The sequence below is a fragment of the Lissotriton vulgaris genome, chromosome 6 (genome assembly GCF_964263255.1).
Source record: "Lissotriton vulgaris chromosome 6, aLisVul1.2, whole genome shotgun sequence".
NCBI classification, from domain to species: Eukaryota; Metazoa; Chordata; class Amphibia; order Caudata; family Salamandridae; genus Lissotriton; species Lissotriton vulgaris.
Window position 1 is genome coordinate 1,356,169,170 of NC_141694.1, and position 24,807 is coordinate 1,356,193,976.

A 24,807-nucleotide genomic window follows, 5' to 3' on the forward strand; every position below is an offset into this window, starting at 1 on the left:
ATGAAAAAAGACCATAAAAATAATACTTCCTCTAAAAGGGTAATATATTACACCACAAGACAATCCTATACCTTGCGCTTATCAACTCTTAAAATTGTATTTTTTTTACCAAGTGAAATTGCATAGAATACGTTGAATAATATGGGTTCTGTGGAGGGTTTTTAAGTGTGCAGGAAGTATGGCGCCTTGACTGGTAACAGTATTTTTAGGGATGAAAAAGCAACAGTGATGAATGGTGCAACAAGGTCAGAGGAGACACCGAAACCTCTGCAGAGAGTGACAAGGGCCCACTCAGTAATTACAACAAACGTCCTGTGCACTCGTTATGCGAGGTGAATACAAATGTCATACTTATTTAAAGAACAATCTGTAGTTAAATGAAACAAGGTTGACACAGTTGAAAGTTTCTTTTTTCAAAACTTTGTATTAGACCTTCCTGTCCAGAAGGGTGACCACAAAAGAAAGTACCCAGCTGACACGTGTTTCGTCATGTGGGCAAGGCGCCCGTGACTCTTCAGGGCTGTAGAAGGACAAAGGGTGAAGGTCTGTGTAACCGGTGATAATTCCGACCCGACGTCTGGGTTAATTAGGTGCATAAAAACAGCGGGAATGTGTCCATGTAGACACGGGCGGGTACATCCGTCCAGACCAGCAAATGCCTTAGATACGCACCAGAAAGACAAATACTATCTTCCGTTGCGAGCTGGAGTAAGATAGTACTCGTCTGTTTGTGCACCTAATTAACCCAGATGCCGGGTCGGAATTATCACCGGTTACGCGGACCTTCACCATTTGTCCTTCTACAGCCTGAAGAGTCACCGGCGCATTGCCCGCATTAAGAAACACGTTTCGGCTGGTTACTTTCTTTTGTGGTTACCCTTCTGGACAGGAAGGTCTAATACAAACTTTTGAAAAAATAAACTTTCAACTGTGTCCACCTTGTTTCATTTAACTATGGATTGTTCTTTAAATAAGTATGACATTTGTATTCATCTCACACAAGTCCAGCGTGTTCTACTCAACACATGATCACTCGACAAACATTTGAGAAATGCAGCTAAATAAAAGCACCACTGGAAGTAGCCCGGAGCGGACCCAGATGGGAGAGGGGAGATTTCTCCAGGCCATTCTAACATTTCTGGTGTCTGCGGGACAGGAAATATTAGGTCTGCAAACTCCAGATCCAATAATTCCAGATTCAATTATTTTTGTCCTGGGGACATCAGGTCCAAATGTCTGTGAAGGCTGCAGACAGTTGCTGTGCCCTATACCTATCTACCCACGTACGACGGCATGAGAAAATAACCAAACACTCCTACCACCTGTAACTCAACCCACTCTGATAAAAAAACTGCACAACGATCATTAATATTGCCCCTAACACATTTATGGCCTGCTCTAAACAGGTCGTAAATGTGCGCATATCTAAGCCTGTTATTTCCCCAGAAAGGGGAAAAACACAAAGGTTAGGGCCACATATTTCTGGTCAACTTGTTATTTTCCAGTCCATTAGAAAAAAATTATAATCCTACATTTAGGTACAGGGACCTTAAAAGGAGGGTAAAGGAATCTAAAAGAAACGTAGCTGGTAGTTATCTTGAAAACATCACTTGGATCTTTTCCTCTTACACCGGTTTTGGACACAGTGCCATTAGACATACTGATAAGGAATTGTCAAATTCATTTATGATACTGTATCATTTACATGACTTTAATCCAACAATTGTGGCATCATATGACTCATAACCCTGATTTAGATAAATACAATTTTAGTTCATTAAAAGCTGGGAGAATGATTTTAATGCTTTTGGAAAAAGTATTCTGTCTACGTTACCACCATTGTCACCACGAAATTGCACATTTTCGAAAAAATATAACCGATTCATATAACTGGCACTATGTTGCACAAACATAGCGAAGCTTAAATGGCAAGTTTGGAACCATGATTAATGTGAGAAATACTTTCAGACAGATAGTATCAAAAGCACTTGTGTTTATTCCTTTCCTTATCATCTGTATACATCCTGGTTTCTTCTCACCGTTTTTGCTTAGACCAACCTTTTCACTTGTCTCCACTTATAGTTTTGCTTTCTTTCTCTTACTTTGGAGTTTCTGACAAATTTGCAACATTATGAAATTAAGGGTAACTGAAAGATTTTTACATATTGTCTGGTGAGAGTAACATGTCAGCATGTGGTCTTCTGAAATCTTATTTATCCGACATAAGTTAAACATTGTACACATTATATTATCATCTGATGCAGAATACACTTTCCTTCAGCACATCACACTGATAAATACAAATTATTTCTGAAGTTTCACATACCCAGCGTGGGGGCTCTTTTTCTGTTATGCTGACTGTCTTCTGCTGGTTGGCAGGCAGTTTGCCATTCTCTGGCCCCACATCAACGTCCATAAATGGATAGGATGAAGAATCGATCATGTCATACTCAGCAGCCTGTATAGAAAAATCCGTTTGTTATCAGAGTCGACAAAACCTGCACAGAAGTGTGCATGTTAAAGTCTTGGGCATGCAGTATGATACTGTGGCCCATGTGAGGATAACAGCTTTACTGCAAACTAGCTGGCAACACCATGCTTCAGTGTCATTTAATCTTTAAAGCCTTTGTGTGGTACTGAAGTGCTTGCTGAACAAGTATATCTGAAAGGTGTCATGTATTTCATTTGTGTGGCTGTCTGTATGAAATGAATTTGTACTTGTAATGCGCACTTATACCCCAACCAGGGTTTCCTGGCGCTGTACGCATACCGCTGTGGAACCCTTCCTGGCTTTTCCCTGTGATATGTCCACTCCTGGGCACCCCCAAGGTGGAGGCCAGGCATCCCCGCACTGTTGGGGCTGTTGTGGAGATTAAGCAAGCTATTGCCCAGAGTTGCAGAGTGGGACCCATGATTAGAATAGGCACCGAGGAGAGAATTATCAGGCTTAAGGAAATTGAGCCCAAGACCCGCCGAGGCGGGAATTGAACCCTGGTCCCGGGCCAGACGTCTGCATCAGGGTCTGCCGCTCTAACCATTGAGCCACACTTCTCCACTCACACAGATCCCTGTATGACAGGGATCAGTGTGAGTGCTGTCATGAAATGGACTCTGGAGGTAGCAGTACTGAGCTCCAGTGAGGTCATCAATAGAAGGTTGATGCTGAGGTTGAAAGTATGAGGCGGGAAGCGAGGTAAGTGCGAGATGAGCGCCTGAAGGGAAGTTAACTCCAGGGCTGAAGAGAAGGGGTGGAGGCCAGAGCTGACATCATAACTCGGGGAACCTCGATTGAGACCTTTGCATAGAAGCCCCCGAGGAGACCCATCAGGGTGGAGCTATCCACAGTACCTCTTGAGCCGGGCTGAGAAAGGCCTCAGATTCCTGAAAACACAGGTGTGTTACAGCGAATAAACCCCTCTTCTTCATTCATAACAAATGTGGATGACTAGGACCTTGAAACAACGCGTATTTCATAACAGTATGCACAGAGTTTACACAGGTATTTCTGCCAACACCTTGTCAAAAGAATGACAATGTCAGATGTGACAGAGACTGGTGTGACGGAGTGTAACAAGGAAAAGTAAAAAGGGCATAGGAACCCTTGAACGTGCACTCGTTCATAGTTGTTAAGGAGAAAGTGAAAACAGAATCTATGTGGATAATTTGTATTCACCAGGTCAATTACAAATTCAGAACAAACTCTGCAAGAAGTAGCCTTACTAGATCGCCTCAAATCTGAAGACTCAATGGACAGATATGGATTAAGTGTATGGATGTGATGCCTGACGTGTTTGAGTCATAATGTCATTGCCCATCTGACTATTAAATTAATACTTTTTAAACCTGTACCAGAGTTTCAGGATCGGACATTGGAGTCACTAAGTTTAAAGTGTGGCTACATCGGTTTCATGTCTGTGTCCTTTATCAGCATTCAAGTTCTCACAGGAATTGGGTCGACTTTTCTTCAGATCTTCTCTCCTTTTATATCAGCACGGAGGAAAAAGGTAATATTGAACCCAGGATTTGCATCGGGCACTGACATAATAAATTTAGCTCTTGCATAGTAACTAAATAGTGTACTCAACAGAAAGTTAGATCTGCAGCATTGCTAAACCGAGTGAATATTTGTATCGATTACAATTTTCCACATTCTCAAAGCTTTTTCCACAAAGTCAGATTTGCACAAAGAAAATGATCAAACTCTGTATTCAAAGTTACAACCCGGTCCAGGAAGGAAGGATCTGTGTGCGTGCAGAGACGTCACTGACAACTCTGGAATTTCTTGGCAAGGTATTTATACCAAGAGGGGGCATCTTGGATGTCCCAAGAGGAGGATTATGGGTTGGCCAAGGATAAAAATGAAGTAAACACATATGTACCGCATTTATATTGCCTTTCAAGCACTTAGACCTAAAAGATGAAGGTATAAGTAGTGTGCAAATTGTGAAAAACTATGATAAAAGACCAGATTTTCACTATGGGTCTGGGGAAAGAAAAGAATCTATTTGGACAAATGTTGCAGCTCCTAATAAAGTGCTTCTCCCATCATGTCCTATGATGTAAAGACATAAGGCCTGACTCCATTTTAAGTAGGTCGAGACTCCATATTCTGTATTTCTGCAGAATGATCAACATGTCTGCCTTGGACACAGATGGTCTCTGTCCTCTTTCCAAGAACTGTGAAAGAGTCAAGTCATTTAACCCCTCCCCTGCTGATGACGGAACCGCTCCGTCATCAGCCGCGGTGCGCTGTGCTGATGACGGAGCAGTTCCGTCATGGCCCGCCCGCCGCTCATGCGCGGCGCGAATTCTGCGCCTGCGCTGAGCGTTCTATTGAGCGGGCGGGGCCATGACGGAACCGCTCCGTCATAAGCACAGCGCAACCGACACTGGTGATGGAGCGGTTCCATCACCAGCATGCGCCCGCCGCATTTCCGCCCCACCCCCTTAGCACTGGGGCGGAATAGCCGCCGCAGTGAAGGGGTTAAATATAGACATCAATAAAGCACCTGGGCCCAGATTTATCATTCTTTTATGCAGCCCAACACAGAAAGCCACCTTCCTGCGATGTGCTGCGTGAAAGGGACAGGGTTAGGAACGTACCATATTTACCATTACAAGGTGCATTCCTTTCCATTCCTAGCGCTGGCCCACTTTTGGCTGGCTAGCGCCAACACAGGTGCACTTGCTTCATGGTTCAAGGGTACCTGTGTTGTAGGTAGGATTGGTTTTGTGCAGGAAGATACACCTTCCTGCAAAAATAATCCTCAGAGGCATTTTTCTTTTTCTTGTTGTGCTGTAGAATGTAGCACACGCAGAAAGAGAGAAATAACTATGAGAAATAAAGGTATTTCTCTTCCTAACGCCTCACTTCGGAGGCGTAGCCTTCTGACGCATTCCCAGGTCTACCATTAACGGTGAATCTGGTACTGCGCCAAATCCATCAGGGGAAGCCTGGGAGCACCTACGCTCCACCCATTGAGCACCTCCCTGCTGCAGAGTAACGCAAGGCAGTGATGGCCTCTGCTCTGCATTCCTCTAGATTTATAAAGCCATGCAGGGACGTGCAAGGTGTCCTTGCCTGGCTTGATAACTCTCACTTAGGTTTTGCATTGGCCTTACGCCCCATTGTGGGGCGAAAAGGGGATTCAAAACCTTGATGAATCTGGCCCATGGTGCAACATCAGTCTGAAACAAGTGCCTTGTTATCTCAATTTCAAGACCAAACAAAGAGTAATATATCAAAAATGTGTAGTCTGAATGGTCGTACTTTTACCATATTTTTTTTAAGGAAAGCCTATTTGATTAGCATCTTAGCACTCTCTGGTTATTTAAATATTTCTAAGGTGATGTTCGAAATTCGAATCTTATATAGGCTAAAGCCCAAAAAGACTGCTACTTGACCACTTGTCAGGAAAGGTCCTTTGCCATAGATTATGGGGAGCAACATACTACCAGAGACGATCCTGCCTGACCGAGATGCTGTTGTATTACCCTTTCTACTGAAAGTTGACATAGAGCCGAGGTCCAGGAGGAGCTCATGTTGATGTTGATGAGACATATGTTTGCCTTTGGCAGGGAACACAGCCTCTCTAACTCCTGGTAATTATAGTATTCTGCTATAAACAGGTATGCACTACGCTCATTCTCCCTAAGAACATCTACATGCAAGTTATTTTATTTTCCATGCCCTCAAAGTGTAGTGCATAGGAGTAGGTTTTAGGGTGTTATGTTTTTAGAGGTCATTATACTCATGGTATAAATGGCAATGTTATTCTTGTTTGCAACGTTTATTTGTGCTGTTTTAATCATATTCTTTGTGGTTATTTTCAATATGTTCAGCAACATGATGCAGATGTTGAAATAAACATGTTTTTAGTTAATGTGTCTTTTTTTTAGCACTTTTTGTGTGTGTGTGATTCAAGAGAACGTAAAATGTTTGTCTGATCAAGGCAGTGTCCTTGGAATTCTGTTTAGGGACTGTTAGTAACCCAAAAGCATTGACCTCACTTCTGTGAGGCTACAAAAACCTGTCCTTCAAGTTCAAGGGTTGGTGCATTGATCCAAGTTCACTCGAACCACCTGTAGGCGTGAAAGCAAACTTTGGAGAGCTGAGCCAGAGACTCATTTTACAAACACCAGGGGCCATATTATGGAAAGTGCCTTGGGGGTGCAACAGGAATGTGTGCCCGCTTTCGCATCTCAGGGGCACTTTGGTATTATAGAAAGGGCCACAGATGCTTGCATGGCCCTTTCTGTAATACAGATAGGGATGGCGCATATACAGCACCAGTGCTTTTACCAGAGGGACGTGGCCCCAAGCAAAGGAGGAAATCTCTTTGCCTCTGCGCCTATGACATATTATAGACACCAGCACAGAAGCAAGTAAGCTGTCAGGAGGTGTACTAACAGTGCGTCACCGAAAGGTGGCGCAATGTCAGAGCGTCCCCTGATAGTAGCCCTCTGGAGGGGGTGGAGGGGGATTTCTCCTTGCAGGCGGGTGCAGTCACACGCTGCACCCGCCTGCCAGGGGATCTCTAATCCCCCTTAAAAGTGCAGGCGAGTTGCCGCCTGCACACTGCTTCAAAGCCGCTCTGTATTTCACTTGAATGCACTGCCCTTAGGGCAGCAAGCCTTTGCAGCTGCCTTGGGGCGGGGCGTTCATTATAATCCTGTGCACTCACCTTGTCTGCGCAGGCCTCACCTTTTGAAAGGTGAGCCCGACACAAACAAAGAGCGCGCCATATCCTTTAATATGGCCCCAGGTGCTCTACATGGCATGAAGTACATTTTGAATATGCTGTGGAGAGGCACTGTGGGAAAGAAATGCTAATGAAGGACAAACATTGGAGATATCCTGCATCTGACAAATTAACCAAAACATGTACAACCAGTGTGGAAGACTGCAACTGTTTTCTAACAAAACTGTCATCTCAAATTGAGGTGAGCAGCCTTTATAAACTTCTACGCAAAATAGAGACATACCCTTCTCATTTGGCTGAGAATTGGGGCTCCTGTGTGGAGTCACAAACATTGTTCAAGAAACATGACACCACAGGAGGGAAGTGAGGCCTATGACATCAAGTAAATGCAAAGAATGGAGTTTTTATTGATCTAGTTTGAAAATGCAGTGGAATAAGAGAGAGAACAATTGGACCAGTAGACAGTAGGCAATCAGCTGTATCGAAAAAAAGCCTTATATTTTCACCACAAAGAGCAACAATTATGGTCCATGAGGTGGTGTCATGATACACATGCTGTAGAACACCCTTGATAAAGGAAGATGCACAATATTTTAAAGGGACATTTCCGACTGAGTCCATAAAGGACTTTTGAAAACTTTGATACATTTTCTGCAGCCAGGTTAGACGCAGCTAGATCTGCAGGGTTCATAAAACCACTTCTAAACCTCATCAATCGGGGTCCATGATCTCCATGGATTGTGTCACAGAATTGCAACCATAACATGGACTCGACACATTACTAGTAGTAGTGGATTATTTTGCCAAGTTGAGGCACTTTGTTCCTAAGAAAGGTTTGCCTAGAACAGCAGAATTGGTTCAGATTTTTGTCAATCATGTATTCAGACTGAATGGGTTGCCTGCCTTATAATTACAGATCAAAGGTTACAATTCATTGTCAATGTCTGCAATAAATTTATGAAAAGAATAGGTATAAAGCACTTTCATTCCACTGGCTATCACAGACAGGCGAAAGGCTGAATCGAACTATTGAACTATTTCTGCAGAGCTTTCGAATGGACCATCGAACGGGCTGGAGCAAATGCATTCCTCGACCAAATCTGTGGGTAACAACACACTATATACACATCTGAGAGCCTCTCCTTTCTACTGTTCAAAAGACATACAGGTATGCATCTTTCCTGTACCTCTCTCTTCTACACCTGTTAAAATACATAAGGTCACTAAGGAAAATAGCACACCAATATCTCCTGAAGGCAACAACAGATCATAAAAGGCAGGCAGTTCCCACTTCAGACCAGTCCCCACATATATTGTGGGTGACTAAGTCTTACTGGTCACAAGACACCTCAATCTGCCAAGATCTCATCCCAAGTTTCCCATACATTTGTGGTCTCTGGGCCAGTCCACATTATAGCTTCAGTTATCCATGCGATGGAGGATACTTCCTGTACTTTCCTATGGCCTGTAGTAAGACTGCAGTATTGAAGACACCCTCCTCTGCTAGGAATGACTCTCAAAAGTATGAGGTAGAGACTATCCTTGATTCACTATTGGGTTCAGACAACAGCAGTATCTGATGTCTTGGAAAAGAGACAATGAAAGGTCGATAGAACCAGCCTCTTTTGAACATGTTCCTAAATAAACCTACCCCAATAAAAATAAAGTCCATGGGGTGGAGAGGAAGGTGGAATACTATCAGGAATAGGGTGGAAGATAAGGTATGTGCATCTTCTGGGAGGATAGGTATGGAAAATATTGAAAACAAGGGCATTGACACTAGTATGGGAACTACATAAAATCCCTTTCTAGTTACAGGAGGAATCTCCGTAGGGGTTGAATTGGTATATGAGACTCACGTGAGCACAGGAAAGGTGTATAGCAACATATGCTAGTAGTTTTGCCATACTCTGCATACAGGAAGTACGTCACCTGATACTTAATTCCCTGCACTTTGTTTTCTTCTTAACGGCTCCCTGTTTCTCTGGACACTTGTGTCCACTCCTTCCTGGTTCACCTTTCTCCCTCTTGCCCCTCCCTTCTTGTGCTCAGCCTTACCTGCATTCAGCCTTGCATTCATGGAAGTGCTACCCTCGTGCTGCAGTTTCCATCTCCAGTAACTCTCCTCTGCATCTTCGGCTCTGGGTCTGTATCCTGGTAGGTTTGGGGCCAGTCACAACAGTTCCCAACCAAGTATGAAATAAGCAGCTATGCACTGGTTCACGTTTCACATGTTTAATGCTTCTTACTCACAACAGTTTCACATTTCTCGTGTCTCTCTGTGTTTGATCCAGAATGCCGAGCAGTGGGATTGAGACAATCCCAACTGCTGTTGATACCATTCTGAACCAGTGTGTTCGGTGTGTTATTCCTTCCCCCATTTTTTCCTGGGTTCCTAACTGGCGTATTATTATTATGCATTTCGACAGAAAGAGGCAGATGATTGGGGCTTTTGGCCGTAGGTGTATTCTATGGGGATTTCATACAATCCTAATTCTGATGTTCCACATTTATTTCTCGATAATTGCATGACCTCCACTGTTTTGATCAATTCTGTACTTGTGGAGATTTGAGTACCATTTTGATACCAAGACGTTTAATTAAGAGAGAACACAGTCGACAACCTGCACAGAAGTGTACATGTTAAAGTCTTGGACATGCAGTATGATACTGTGGCCCATGTGAGGATAACAAATGTACGGCCCACAGAAGACTAGCTTTTTCAGGGCCATTAACTCTTTACAGTCTTTATGCAGGACTGAATTGTTTGCCAAACCGGTGTTGTATATCTGAGATGTTTTGTGTATTTCATTCTGTAGAAGGCCGCTGCTGAGGTTGGAAGTAGGAAGTGAGGTCAGTTGGAGATGAGCACCTGAAGAGAAACAAGCTAGGGGTGGAAGAGAAGGGGTGTAGAAAAAAGAGGGGTGGAGGCCAGACTCGGCAAAATAACTCAGATAACCTAGATATAGACTTCTGTACAGATAGCCCAAGAGGGATACTCTTATTGTTGAGTTACCTGGAGTCTCTTTCCCTTGTTGTCCAGAGAGAGGCCCCAGATTATGAAACTACAGGTGAGTTTTCAGGGAGCCAACCACTCTTCTTCACTCAAAAGAACTGTGGATCCTGAAATAACTAGTACCTCTTAAGAAGCACCAGTATTCGTAGAAATATGCAGCATAGAGTGAACAAGATTGTTCTGAGATCAACTAGTTAAAACAATGCCAATTCCAAGTTTGTCTGACTGAGAGAATGGTGTGGAGTAGATAGGGACCATCTTTGTTAATATCGTTTACAAAAATAAAGACGCTCACTGTCCAATACAGTCCCTCACACAAAGTCACGTACAAAACACCTACTCAAACATCCAATCACTCATGCATACAGCCACTTACATACCCAGTCAGCTACTAATAACGCCATTGAGACAACCACTCACCCATACAGTCACTACACACCCCCTTACCCACTGATAGAGCCACTTACGCCGTCACTCACCCTCCAATACATTCACTGACACACCCACTTCCTCACCAATACAGCCACTCACACAACATCTCACTCACCGGTACAGATGCTTACACAACCACTTATACACCCATACAGTCACTCACACATCGATAAGCACAAGGATACATATAGTCACACAACCACTCACATGATATGCATTGAAAGTAGTATCACTCATTAGTAGTTCACCTAGTATACTACTTTAAGTTTTTTAGTACTTTAGTATATATGTTTGGGAATCATAAACTCTTACAAAATAGTTACGCCCACTGGATGATGTCAGCAGTGAAGGCATCAGTGATGTCATTTGAGATGTCATCAGTGATGTCACTGACCATGTCATGAGTGATGTAATATGTCAAGTCATAAGCAGTGTATTGCGGGGGCATAAGTTATAGTTAGCTCAACTGACTATAAATACTGAACTTCTCTACTTTTGTATGAGAGAAATCTGACCCTAACTATAACGTCCCTGTAACCTTTGCTTTTTTCTGCGAAAAAAAATATATATATATATATAAATATACTTGTTATATTGGTAAAAAATATTTAATAGAAGTTAAAATGTATATTTATTGTAATAGATTTACATTATATATGTTTATATTAAATGTGTATTTGCTAAACTTATCAACCTATTAAATAATTATATATATTTATAAATATTATTTAAACATACCTAATTTACATTATATGAATGTCATATGGCAAAATATTTAATATTTACTTATTTAAACTACATATATAGTAAAAAATTATATTTTTGTAGATATGTTTTTGATATTAGTGTAAAGCGATATTGTTTTCCCATATTTTTGGACTCACCATTATATGTATAGAAAAAAGATATTTTTGTGATTGATATTTTTGACACAATATTTATGGTTTTGATATTCTGTCAGTGTACCCAACAAGGATCACACAAGGAGAGAAGCCCTTATTACATACATACTGTTGGAGCATAGCCGACTTCTGTGGCCCGTTTGTCTTTAACTGTCCAAGTTAAAATAAACAAATGGATGTTGCACCAAAAGAAATGGTGTCGACAATGGTTTATTTAACGAATATTAGGCACTATATGCTCTAGTCAGTGGTGCTTTTTTTGAGCCAGTGGTCACAGGTTGCGCCGCCTCGCATTCTTTTATGGAGACCAGGACTTATTTTTAATCTTCAGACTTTTGCCACAGCAAACGAGCGAAAGATAGCACAGACGAAAAAGAGGAGCAAAAGAAAGATGGAAAAAGAGTGACTGAGTGAGAAAGGAGCACTGAAAAGGAACTACTAAGTGCCTGATTCCGATCTCGCTTGGATAGCCCTCCGTTCGACTCGGATACGGAGGGCTTTCTGAGCGAATCATGCTTCGGGAGTCCTGACGAGCGAGTATGATGCTGCCGTAGGCTTACGGACTCGGTTCGCTCGGACTCCTATTGAACTCTATGGCAGCCCATGTATAGATATGTACACAGGCTTCCATATCAGAAAATGGGTGGGTGGGGAAAAGCGTACACTGTGTGGCGGGCACCACACTGTGCATGCTTGGATCGGGGGCCCCATGGGATCCCCGTGGCCGATTCGGAGGGCCCTGGGTAAAGGGGCTTGCTACGGCCCCCCAGAAGTATGCTTCCGACAGCCACGTCGTCGTGCTGAGACCGAAGCAAAGCGGCTTTCAGAATCGTGCATCGTACTTGCTTGGTCGGAAATCAGCTCCATTGCGTGGCAAGATTTGGCTACGGACGAGACGTACGGAGCGGTTCGGATCCGGAAACAATTCCGTCGGCGCTTACACAATCCTTGCATCGTACTTGGTCGTCCACACCTGTGTACGTTTCGGTCGGAAACTAGGGCTATAACTCGGATCCGGCAAAGCCAATTCCAAATCAGAGGCCTTCCGAACGACATTGGATTTGGGCCCTAAGAAAGAAATGAAGCAACAGGATGAGCATGTTGGTAGAAGAAAAAGACACAAGATTAAATCAAGACTATACAGATTTACTATTAGGCATCCCGGACATTAAGCAGCAGTAGCGGCAGCCTTCTCAGAAAAAAATTAGGCCTGGCACTTATTCTTTTACAAATTCAGCACTGCTATTCATGATATCTTTGACCATCCACCTATGAAAGAACTTGGGGCCAGTACTAGATCTTGGCAGATGGGTTACACCATCACAATGGTGACAGATATCCTATCCGCTGAAATATAAATCCCATAGGATATAATGGGATTTATATTTCGGCGGATGCAATATCCATTACCGTTGTGACGGAGTAATCCATCTACTAAGATCTAAATAAGGTATTATCAAAAAAGTGGTAACACAAGGGAGAAGTGTAGCCTTCAACTTCCATGGCAATAGTGATATAAAGAAAATTAAACAGATCTTATTTTGACATTGCGGTAAGTGCATTCTTTTATTTAGATAATAGGGTAAAAAATGGCACTGCATTTTTATCTTTTTAATCTTTTTTCAATTTGCATTTTTCAAAAAATAATCATAAAATAAAATAAACATAAACAATGTGGTGCTCCTACAGTTTGTCCGTGCAGTGAAAGTGAATAAAGTGAATAGGTTGTGTGCTTATGTTATATATAAAATATATACATGTGACTTATTGTGACAGTAGGTTGTTATAGACGGCACTCCCCACAATAGAAAATATACAACTTAAAAACATCCCTGCACCATATGGCAGGCACCATGTGCTGCCAGCCACAAGGTGCAGGAATGTTTAGGGGGACACTATAGGCTCCCCCAGGCCCAATAGCTGAGGGTCAGGGGGAAGGGGACCCACTAGGGTCCCCTAAGGTCACTTTCTGCCTGGCAGGCAGAAAGGAACATTGTAATCACTATTGTGACACAGAAATATTGGCAGCAAGAATATCGTGGTCAAGAATTTCAAATTTAAGGTAAGAAATATTGTTTATACAAGTATAAAAGTCATTGATATCGTTTGCAAAAATATAGCTGTTTAAATTATACAATTTTTACCTAGTGTTATGTATTTTAGTTTATATTTTAAATGTATGTGATGTATGTTTTATGTGAAAGTATTGTTTATGTTTATCAAAACACGTGTTAAATGTTTAGTAGTTATCCCTTTTATTTTAATTGCATTTTGCGTTTTTTAGTTTCGTAGCGTGTTGTGGGTTTATAGGGAAATAGGGTGGGAAGTAATTTAATCATAATAAATTAGCGATTTTTTAAAATGTTTAAATATTTATTTAATTGCGATTTTTATACTGTTAATTGTGGGAAGGGATGTATTTGCAATTAAATATTAATGTGTTGTTAATGAATATTAATTAATTGATAATTGATTATGGTAATTATGTATTTCTATTTAGGTGCCGGTTGTGAGGTTTATAGGGGTAAAGGGTGGGAAGGAATATATTTTTGATGAATTAATAAATAGTAGTTAATGTATATTAACTAATTGATTGAAAATTAATTATGAAACTTGTGTAATTAATTTTAGGTGTGGGTTGTGGGGTTTGTAGAGGTAAAGAGTAGGAAGTAATTTATGTTTAATTAATTAATAATTAGTTGTTATTTATATTAATAAATTGATTGTAAATTCATTATGGAAATTGTGTAATTAATTTTAGGTGCAGGTTGTGTGGTTTAAAGGGGTAAAGGGTGGGGAGAAATCTATGTTTAATTCATTAATAATTAGTTGTTAATTAATATTAATTAATTATTTGAAAATTCAATATGGAAATTGTGTAATTAATTGTAGGTGTGGTTGTGGGGTTTATAGGGTAAAGGGTGGGAAGTTATGTATGTTTAATTAATTAATGATTAGTTGGTCATTAATATTAATTAAATGATATTTAATTGGGGTAATTGTTTATTTTTTTGTGTGTGGGTTTTAGTTTTATAGGGGTAAAGGGTGGGGAATAAACTAATTTTACTTACTTTATAATTAGTTGTTAAATTGTATACTTTTTTAATTGAAAAGACATTTTTTTACAGTTTAATTTTATCTGTGGGTTGTGGGGATTATAGGGGTAAAGTGTGGGAAGTTTATACATTTTTATCAGTATTAATTTGTTTTTTAATTAATAATATTTCTTTAATTGGTAATTAATTATGTTAATTATGGAACAAGTTGTTTTTTTCAATATAAATGTGGGTTGTAAATTGTGTGGTGTTATAGGGTAAGAAAGAAAAAAGAAAATGTTTGTCAAAATTAATGTTTTTGTTTCTAAATAATTTCAAATTAAAAATATTTGCTTGAAAAATATTTTTTTATATTATTTAATATAAGATTTGTATGTATTTGCTGTTAATATTTTGTTTGTTTTTAATTTTGAACTGACTGGAATGAGAATATTAATTGTTACCTCTCCACAATCCAACAGTTTCCCTGCTGTTGCACTGACTGGAGTGGGAATAATACATTTTATCCCGCCACTATCTAACACTTTCTTACTGTTGCACTCACTGGAGTGGGATTAGTAATTTTTATCCCTCGGCTATCCAACACTTTCCCTATTGTTACACTTACTGGAGTGGGAATAGTAATTTTTACCCCTCTGCTATCCAACATTTTCCCTACTGTTACAATTATTGGAGTGGGAATGGTAAATTTTACCCCTCCACAATCCAACAATTTCCCTACTGTAGCACTGACTCGAGCGGGAATAGTAATTTTTACCCCTCTGCTATCCGAAACTTTCCCTACTGGTGCACTCATTGCAGTGGGAATAGTAATTTTTACCTCTCTGCTATCCAACACTTTTCCTACTGTTACTCTTATTGCAGTGGGAATGGTAAGTTTTACCCCTCCGCTATCCAAAACTTTCCCTACAGCTGCATTCAATGGAGTGAGTATAATCATTTTCACCCCACCGTTATCTAACACTTTCCCTACTGTTGCACTGACTGGAGTGGGAATAGTACATTTTATCCCTCCTCTATCCAACACTTTCCCTACTGTTGCACTCACTGGAGTGGAAATAGTAATTTATACCCCTCCTCTAGCCAACACATTCTCTATTGTTGCACTCACTGGAGTGGGAATAGTAATTTTGACCACTCCGCTATCTAACACTTTCCCTACTGATGCACTGACTTAAGTGTGAATAGTACATTTTATCTGTTCACTATCCAACACTTTCGCTACTGTTGCACTCACTGGAGAAGGAATAGTAATGTTTTCCCGTTCGCTATCCAACACTGTCCCTACTGTTACACTCACTGGAGAGTAATTTTTACCCCTCCGCTATTCCACACTTTCGCTATTGTTGCACTCATTGGAGTGGGAATAGTAATTTTTACCCCTCCACTATCCAACACTTTCCCTATTGTTGCACTGACTGGAGGGGTACATTTAAGTTTAAAGATTTTTAAATAGGCTAATGTTTTAATTTAAAATGGAATTAAAAAAAAAGATTTTATGTTATTGGTATATATATATCCGAAAGGTTGCTGTGCATAGCGATTCCCAGCCTGCGGCGTTGGTGCCAGCGTGTTAGAGATAGGTTTGGAGTCCTCAAAATACCACAATTGGCAGCGGTGCCTTGACTTGAGGGCCACACTGTTTGCTAGTTCAACTCCTGACTAATGTCTGCATGCACACATATATGCACTAAGAGAAACTGTGTTTTTTAAACGTTGTGTTAGTTTATTTTATTTGCGCCATACCTTTGATATTCTTAACTGCCTGGCACTCTTTTTGCCTCTAGCACCGCCTCAGACCCCGGTCCGTCACGGCTTGTGCCGTTTGTACGGAGGGTCAGTCCGGGTGACATTCCACTTCCGGTTGCATTACCGGAAGTAGCATGTAGCGCTCCAGTTTGTTTTCGTCCTCTCCCTACCTATTCGGGATTAAGGCGCGGACGCGCGGTCGCCAGGACATTTGCCCTTATTTTTTGGTACTTTGTATCTTGCCCTTAATGTGTCCTAATACTCTTAACAACATGTCTAGTCTTAGGTACACCAGCAAAGAATTAAAAGAAATAAACACTCCTCAAATCACACTTTCCGACGCCGTATCAGCTGAAATTGGCAGGTTTCCAGGTATTTCCTGCTTAGCCCCCTCTCCTGACCAGATTGCGACTACAGTTTCTTTCTGTTCAAACCCGTTCAGCAAAGTTTCCAAAGAACTCACTGCCATCTATTTTAATGCACGTTCTATTTTTAAACATACACTGGAAATATGGAGTCTCCTTGACTCAGAAGCCCCAGAGATTTGTTTTGTGTCTGGGACCTGGTAACACGAGAACGCCACTCCCGATTTACATATAGCCTTTCCTCCCGAGTATAAAATAATACGATATGATAGGAAGGACTCCAGAGGGGGCGGACTACTAATTGCAGCACTCATAATATAAATTTTATCAGTGTGGAAAACCTTGTTTTTAACCGTGCGGAAATTGTCTGGAAGGAGCCTTACTCTACCAACCTCCCGGCACTAAGGGAGAGTTCGCTAACAACTTGCTAGAGATCATCGCCCCACATGTCCTGACCTCGGATAAATTCCATCTGATTGGCGATTTTAATTACTATGCGGAAGTGCAGCTGGATATAGATACTGAAAAGCTAATCTTTAATATGTACACCCTTAACCTTGCTCAGAAGATCACCGGCCCTACACATCAGGCTGGTCATACCCTCGATCTCCTTTTTTCTAATTCTCCTGATATCATGGCTTATCCCCCTACCCCATTGCTCTGAACCATTCAGTACCTAGTGAAGTTTACCATCCCTATCCTCACAACTGAAATATCTTCCAAAGAGGAATTCATATCCCACAGGTCCTTGAAAAAAATCACACTATCATCATTTTCTAAACACTTTCAGTCTGACTCTATAACCCCCATCATGAGCGCTAGTACAGCTGCACAGTACCTCGACAAAGCCATTGAGAGAGCATTGGACAAAACTGCCCCTGGCGCAATGTTAAATGTAAGATTATAAATGCCCCATGCTTCACTGAACAACTAAAAATCACCAAATCCCTAACTAGAGCTGCAGAGAAAAAATGGCGGAACAGTAATGATCTGGCCGACCGTAATGCATATAAAGCTCTGCACACCGGCTATATGTGCGATATAAGGTCGTCAAAGCAAGCATATCTTACGGAACGTATAAACAAAGCATAAAATTCCTCCAAAGAATTGTATCAAATTTTAAGAGAGTTTACTACCTCTAACAATCTATCATCAACTCCCAATTCCCAAGAATGGATTGAGGCTCTCTCAGTATTCTTTGAGGAAAAAATAATCGCTATACATGTATCTTTCCCCCCTGTCAAATTCCAATGCAGCCTGAAGTGCCGGCACCTACACCATGCGACCCCCCACACATCTTGAGTGAATTTGAAAAATTTGACAATGATAAGACCATGTCAGTCGGACTGAAAATAAAGTCTGGGTCCCCTACCGATCAGGTTTCCCCTAAACTATTTTCCATACTTGCCCCGGCCTTGGTGGAATGTCTGACTGGTCTCCTCAATAAATCTCTTTTGGAGGCAGACTTCCCCACAATATGGAAGGCAGCAAGAATCAGGCCAATACTGAAGAAACCCTCAGCTGACCCTAAAGTCCTTTTAAACTACCAACGATCTTTCTGCTCCCATATTTCGGAAAAATACTTGAATCTTTTGTTAATAAACAGCTTGTGAGCCATCTGGAAAATCCGGGACTCCTAGATTCATCCCAATCGGGTTTCCGTGCAGCACACAGCATGGAGACAGTACTGGTTGAGGTCGCGGACAATATCAGACTGGCCCTAGATAAACACCAATCAATGATTCTTGTCCTGCTTGATTTATCTGCGGCATTTGACACCATCTCCCATCGCATTCTAATCCAACGGCTGTGGGAGATTGGTGTCAGAGGAAAAGTCCTAAAATGGTTTACCAACTACCTATCTGACCGCACAACAGCTGTCCAAATTGGCAAAAACATAGCAAGTACAAGGCCTGTCAAGATGGGTGTTCCGCAGGGCTCCATTTTAAGCCCTACGCTTTTTAATGTCTATATGACACCTTTGGCCAGAGTGATTAGAGAGTTCGGCTTTGATGTTTTGTTTTACGCCGACAATACTCAAATCCTAATCACTCTGGGCCCGACCCTAATGAGACAAAACTGTGTTTCAAAAACTGCATGATTGAGGTTGAGAAATGGATGAGTACCAATCATCTGCAGCTCAACAGCAGCAAAACCGAAATCATGCTTTTTGGCAAAGCTGTTGAACATTGGACTCAAGACTGGTAGCCAACAGATCTTGGCAATTGTCCAACCCCCAAGGAATCAGTGGGGAACCTGGGTTTTCACATGGACAACAAATTGTCCATGAAGAACCAAACAAACCGCATTGTAGGCACCTGATTTGGACTTATGCGCAGCTTGCGCAAAGTGTTCAAGTGGATTCCCGCAGAGGCTCAGAAACCTTCAGTCCAGGGTCTAATCATAAATAGACTGGACTACGGGAATGCACTCCTACTAGCTATACATGAGCATCACTTGAAAAGACTACAGGTTCTTCAGAACACCGCAGCGCGGTTGGTTTTAAACCTTCCGCGAAGGTCTCCTTCTGCCCCATGCCTGAAGAGCCTTCATTGGCTCCCTGTAAAAAAATCGAATCCTGTTTAAAACACTATGCCTAGTCCATAAACATATGTATAGAAAGGGCCCAAAATATTGGTCCCAAAAGCTCACATGGTATGCACCCCGAAGAGAACTCAGATCCAGTGCAGAGTCCTTGCTTACTTCTCTTAGAACACAAACCTCCAGAAATGGTGGTCAGGCTTTCTCCTTTCTTGCCCCCACCTTCTGGAATAAAATGCCCCTTAACCTTCGCGCTACTTCAGAACACAGTTGCTTCCATAAGAAGCTGAAGACATGGCTTTTTGCAAACTAAGCAGTCCACTTCTCGTCAGAGCCGCCTGCAAGCGCCATGAGACTCTTTGGACGTGATATGTGCGCGTTACAAATGTCTTTGACTTGACTTGACAATTGTAAAAACCGGAAGCAGCACACCAGGAGCCAGCACAATTATTTTTGTGTCAAAGACAACGCGTTTTGCCGTATTACCTTTGCAAGTATCTTCTTGAACAGCAAATTCCTTTAGAAGTAGGATTCAAGGATCATAGGCATAGAAAACATACTTTGCCTTACCATGGATATTCATTTAAACAAAAATCTCGGAAGATTCAATTAATGCATGTGAATTAATTTTTAAAATGCTGACCAGTGCCAGCAAATTGCTTATGAATTAGAAATAGATCACAAATGAAATTCCAAATACTCCTCGTATAATAATGAACGCTGAATACAATAAAGTTTTGGTTGTAATGACAACATACAATGACGATTGAAAGTTCGATACAATACAATTTGGCTTCATATTAAGCATACTTTTAGTTATGTGGTATCATTGCACAATTTTGAACATGTTTCATGACATCACAACCAATGGAAGCATAATAATAGCTATAAACTGCGTAATGAATAAAGTTTCTTCAATTCAAACAGCCAAATGGCTACATGATTAAATCAAATGACACTGAATTCCCATGGTATGGCCTTATTAGAACACAAAATACATGAACCTGTTATGTTATGTTATGTTATGTTATATGTGGATTTATAACGCGCTCCGATAGTCAAGACTGTCCTGGCGCGGGGAAGAAACTGGATCAGAATGGAAAAAGGAGTATTCTATTCATGAACTTGAAAGAGGTGAGTTTTAAGCAGTTTTTTAAAATTGGTCAGATTAGGAGCGTGTCTAAGAGCGTCTGGCAGGGCGTTCCACATTTGAGCTCCCTTTACCGTTAGAGATTGTCCACCCAGGTGGACTCTTCTGAATCTGGGGACGACCACCTGCTTTTTGGAGGTAGATCGCAACTGACGGGTCGGGAGGTAGAGTGTGAATCTTTTGGCTAGATAGGAAGGGCACGGTCCATTGAGGGCTGACAGTCTACAGGGGCCAATATAGAGAGAGATAACTAGCAAGAATTTTAATGAGTGGTAATGTACCCCTTTCTATCATACAATCTACAATTCATCATTACGGCCTCTCAGCATTATCCCTATATATCATACTTTGAACAATGCCCCTAAACCTCTGGCTCTGAGATCAGAAATAAGCCTATTTATGGTGCATGTGGTGAATGAGACTAGAGTGACTGAGTGTCACCTAACACTAGTGAGAATAGCTGGAACCTGAGAAGAACGCTTAATCTGTCAGGCGGGTGCCAGTTTATACCTGGAACCCCTGTAGTAAGTCATAAGTGTGTGCCAATATGCTACATTCTGATACCAATATCTGGATTATGGATACATCAAAGGGCGGTCTGAACCTGTATTCCCGCATTAAAAGTGTGATAGAGTGACAAAAATGAACATAAAATTAAGATAAATGAAAATTAAAAACAAGTAATTCACAGCAGAGGATTAGCAGTCAATATGCTTTACAAGCTGCTCGCCACTGTTCAATCCTTTGGGAGTTTTGGAGTTTAAGTCAATTATATGTCTTGACTCACGAATCTGAAGATTCTTCTCCCTATCCTCCCCTCGAATATGTGACAGAATTCTATTTATTCAAAAAAATTGGAGAAAAATATTGTTGCTCTTACGTTTGTCGGCAAAATGTTGTGTTTTAGGCACTATATAATAGAATATAACCATAGAACCAACTACTAGCAATCACTGCTCTCCCAGGCTGTAGAAACAAACATTCCAATCTTGGGCATATATGAAAATAAGAAAGAAGCAGTTGGGTGGCCATAGATATAATGGCCCCAGAAACTCAGGGTCAGTTTTAAAATTTACAGTGGGGGAGCCTGCTACGCTCCCTGCCACCCCCACAGTTCTAAAAAATGCAGGTTGGTGGTGCTCCTGCCCTCCTGGGGCCACCACCAGCAGAAGTAAAATACATATCAGCCCTGCAGGGCATTGTGGTGCGTGCGCTCGATGGAGCAGTGAATATTACTAAAGCCGCTCTTCCGCTGTTTTTGTGAGAGCCGTGATTGTTATTCTATATTTCTTTCTTTTTCTTTTACAAGAGGGGTGCCCAGTCCTACCCAGAACACCCTCAAGGCAAGATTTATGATGGGGCCTGAGGGGGGGCCCAAGGGCACTGGAAATCCAGCCAGCTCCCTGCGCACGGCTCTGTGCTGAGCGGAACTCAGCACATCTTCTCTCCTGCCACATTTAAGGACTTTGCTTATGATCTGGTGACAGGGAGCAGATTTCTCTCCCTGGGTGTTGGGGTGGAGTCCTGGGACCCTGTTTTTGCATTTGGGGTCATGGGGACGGGGGCCCGGGCCCTATTCAATGTTGCATCGGCCGGGGATGGGGTCCCCAGGCACAAAGTGAGTCGGGTGAGGACTCTGAGCCTGGGAAGGGAGTACCATGCAAGCCCCATCCCTAGGTGTCAAAGGTCTAAGTCTTTGGAGGCTCATATCTCGAGCCCCCTTAGGCTGATTTTGATGATCCCGAGCTCATTTTACTCCTGGTGCAAGCTGTAGCTACCTGGAGCAGGTTTAGCAGGTCTCCTCACATCCAAAGGGGCATATACCCCTTGAACCACCTTCCTCTTTTGCTTGGCTCGTGGTACTCCCCTCCTCCTGCATTGGCACAGAAGTCCAGGTCTTCACTCAGCTTGATCTCTGGGCATAAGGGGGAAGTACAACTAAGCCTGAAGTAGCTCACTATGCCTGGGGTCAGCCGTCGACAGACTCCTCAGTCCATCAGGGAGCTTGTCCTTTCAGCTATCCATGATGTTGTTGCGGGAAACATCCATCACAACGCAACTTTTACAACGCACTTCCATTACAACGCAACTTTTATAACGCAGGATCTATTACAACGCATGCCTTTACAACGCATGCCATTGCAACGCAGATGCTATTACAACACATGCCATTACAACGTAAGTATAGGTAAGTATATAATTGTATTAATATTATTTTTATTTTTATTTTTATTTAATTACAATTTTTTTAATTAATTTTCTTAAAATAATTATAATTTAATTCATTATAATAATTTTGAATATTTTAATTTTATTTTATTTTATTTACACTATCCAACACTTACCCTAATATTACACCCCCTTTGAGTTAGAATAGTAAATTTTACCCCTACACTATCCAGCACTTATCCTACTATTAAACCCCCCTGGAGTTAGAATAGTAATTTTTACCCCTACACTATCCAGCACTTACCCTACTATTACACCCTCCCCCCCCCCCCAGAGTTGGAGTTAGAATAGTACTTTTTTACCGCTACACTATCCAACACTTACCCTACTGTTACACCCCCCTGGAGTTAGAATAGTAATTTTTACCTCTACACTATCCAACAATTACCCTACTATTACACCCCCCCTGGAGTTAGAATAGTAATTTTTACCCCTACACTATCCAACACTTACCCTACTATTACACCCCCCTGGAGTTAGAATAGTAATTGTTACCCCTACACTAACCAACACTTACCCTACTATTACACCCCCCTGGATTTAGAATAGTAAATTATATTTTATTAATTAAAAATTAAAATTAATGTAATTAAATAATTTTAAAAAATTGTAATTAAATTAAATTAAAATTAATATTACTTAAATTATATACTTACCTATACTTACATTGTAATTGCATGCGTTGTAATAGCATCTGCGTTGTAATGGCATGCGTTGTAATGGCTTGTGTTGTAATGGATCCTGCGTTGTAAAAGTTGCGTTGTGATGGCATGTGTTGTGAATGTATGCGTTGTAACGTCATACCTCTGTTGTCGCAGTCCAGGTCCCAACTCTTCCTCTTTTCCATGTTTGGAGATGACTATTTTACTCCCAGTCCTGCCTGTGAATAGGAGACACCCCATTGCCTGACCCTCAAACTGGTTAAGGCCAGTTCTCCTCTAAGTTTGGCTCCAGCCTGGCTAGTGAAACATAAGGCTGGTGTCAGATCACTTTGTGTGTGCTAGGGAAAGTCCCTTTGAAGTGTAATCAGAACAGGGTACATGTCCTGCTCAGACATCCTGTCAGAAAGGCCCACTACCTTCTAAGGTCCTTTTGAGCCCTGTCTGGCTACAATACGAATTTCCCAGTCAGAAAGACATCACCAGCTCAGGCAACTGGAAACTCCGAGGCAAGAAAATGCCAACTTGCTTAAAGTGGAATTTTTAAAATAAACATTTTAAATAAAGGAGTTGTGAGATCATAATGGAACATAAAACCCTTCGAATGACATTTTCAAATGGGGAAATTGTACGGCCAGTGGTCGAAAAATTGAAGGTTCAGTTTTCCCAAAACATCAGATACAATGGAAAATTAATAACTTTTAGAACTGTAGGACAAAAAATGTTGTCTATGTCATAATGGTAAAACTACCAGGAAATCAAGCAGAGAATTGGCCAACATAAAACGCATATCAAAACAAGAACAGTAAACCGCCCCAAGTTAACCATTAAATAAATAAATAAAGGCCATACTGAGAAAGGTTTTCAATGGACAGTATTGAGAGTCATACAACCGAGCCCAAGAGATGGAGATCTAAAAGTCAACTTGATGAAAAAAAGAATACCTAATTTTGAAATTTAACAGTCATTGATTATCTAAATGAAATGTCGGAACTAAATAGACTGTAAAAGAATATGAACCTCCAGTAATGAGAGGACAGTCCGCAGTCCTCTGAAAGCGTTGCTGAGCAATGTGTAGCATGAATATAAGCTAATTGAAAGCGGTCCCTACATGCCTTCAACTGTAAATCTTCAGCAGAGATACCTGAGCTACAATTATCAGCATGCAACAGTGAAGCCTGGTGAGTAATTTATTCATAAGGGCCTTAGTACGATGGCGGTGAACCCGCCACCGGCAGCCTGCCGGTAGTGGGTTCACCGCCATTGTGTGGCTATTCTCCGCCAGCCAGATAAGGATGTCGGGCAGAGTGCTGGCGGACGGAAAGCCTGGCCGCCACGTGTCCAACACAGGCAATGGTTACGATTGCCTGTCGGACCCGGCCAGCATACCTAAAATGGTGGCGGTGCCTAGCAGGCACTGTCCGCCACATTAGGATGCTGCATTCCGCCAGCCTTTCCACTCAAAGGTTGGCGGAGACTGACTTTGGGAGCCCGTTGCGTGCCCCC

At 41.6% G+C, this 24,807-nt stretch overlaps 1 protein-coding gene across 1 annotated transcript in view; it reads right to left on the bottom strand.

The window, feature by feature from the left end:
• Positions 1 to 24,807, bottom strand: part of LOC147708872 (uncharacterized) — a 303,609-nt gene that overhangs the window by 141,982 nt on the left and 136,820 nt on the right. The window contains exon 3 of the mRNA XM_086925792.1: positions 2,327 to 2,458. Within this exon, the coding sequence (XP_086781918.1) occupies positions 2,327 to 2,458 (132 nt within the window). The remainder of the gene's footprint in view (positions 1 to 2,326; positions 2,459 to 24,807) is intronic.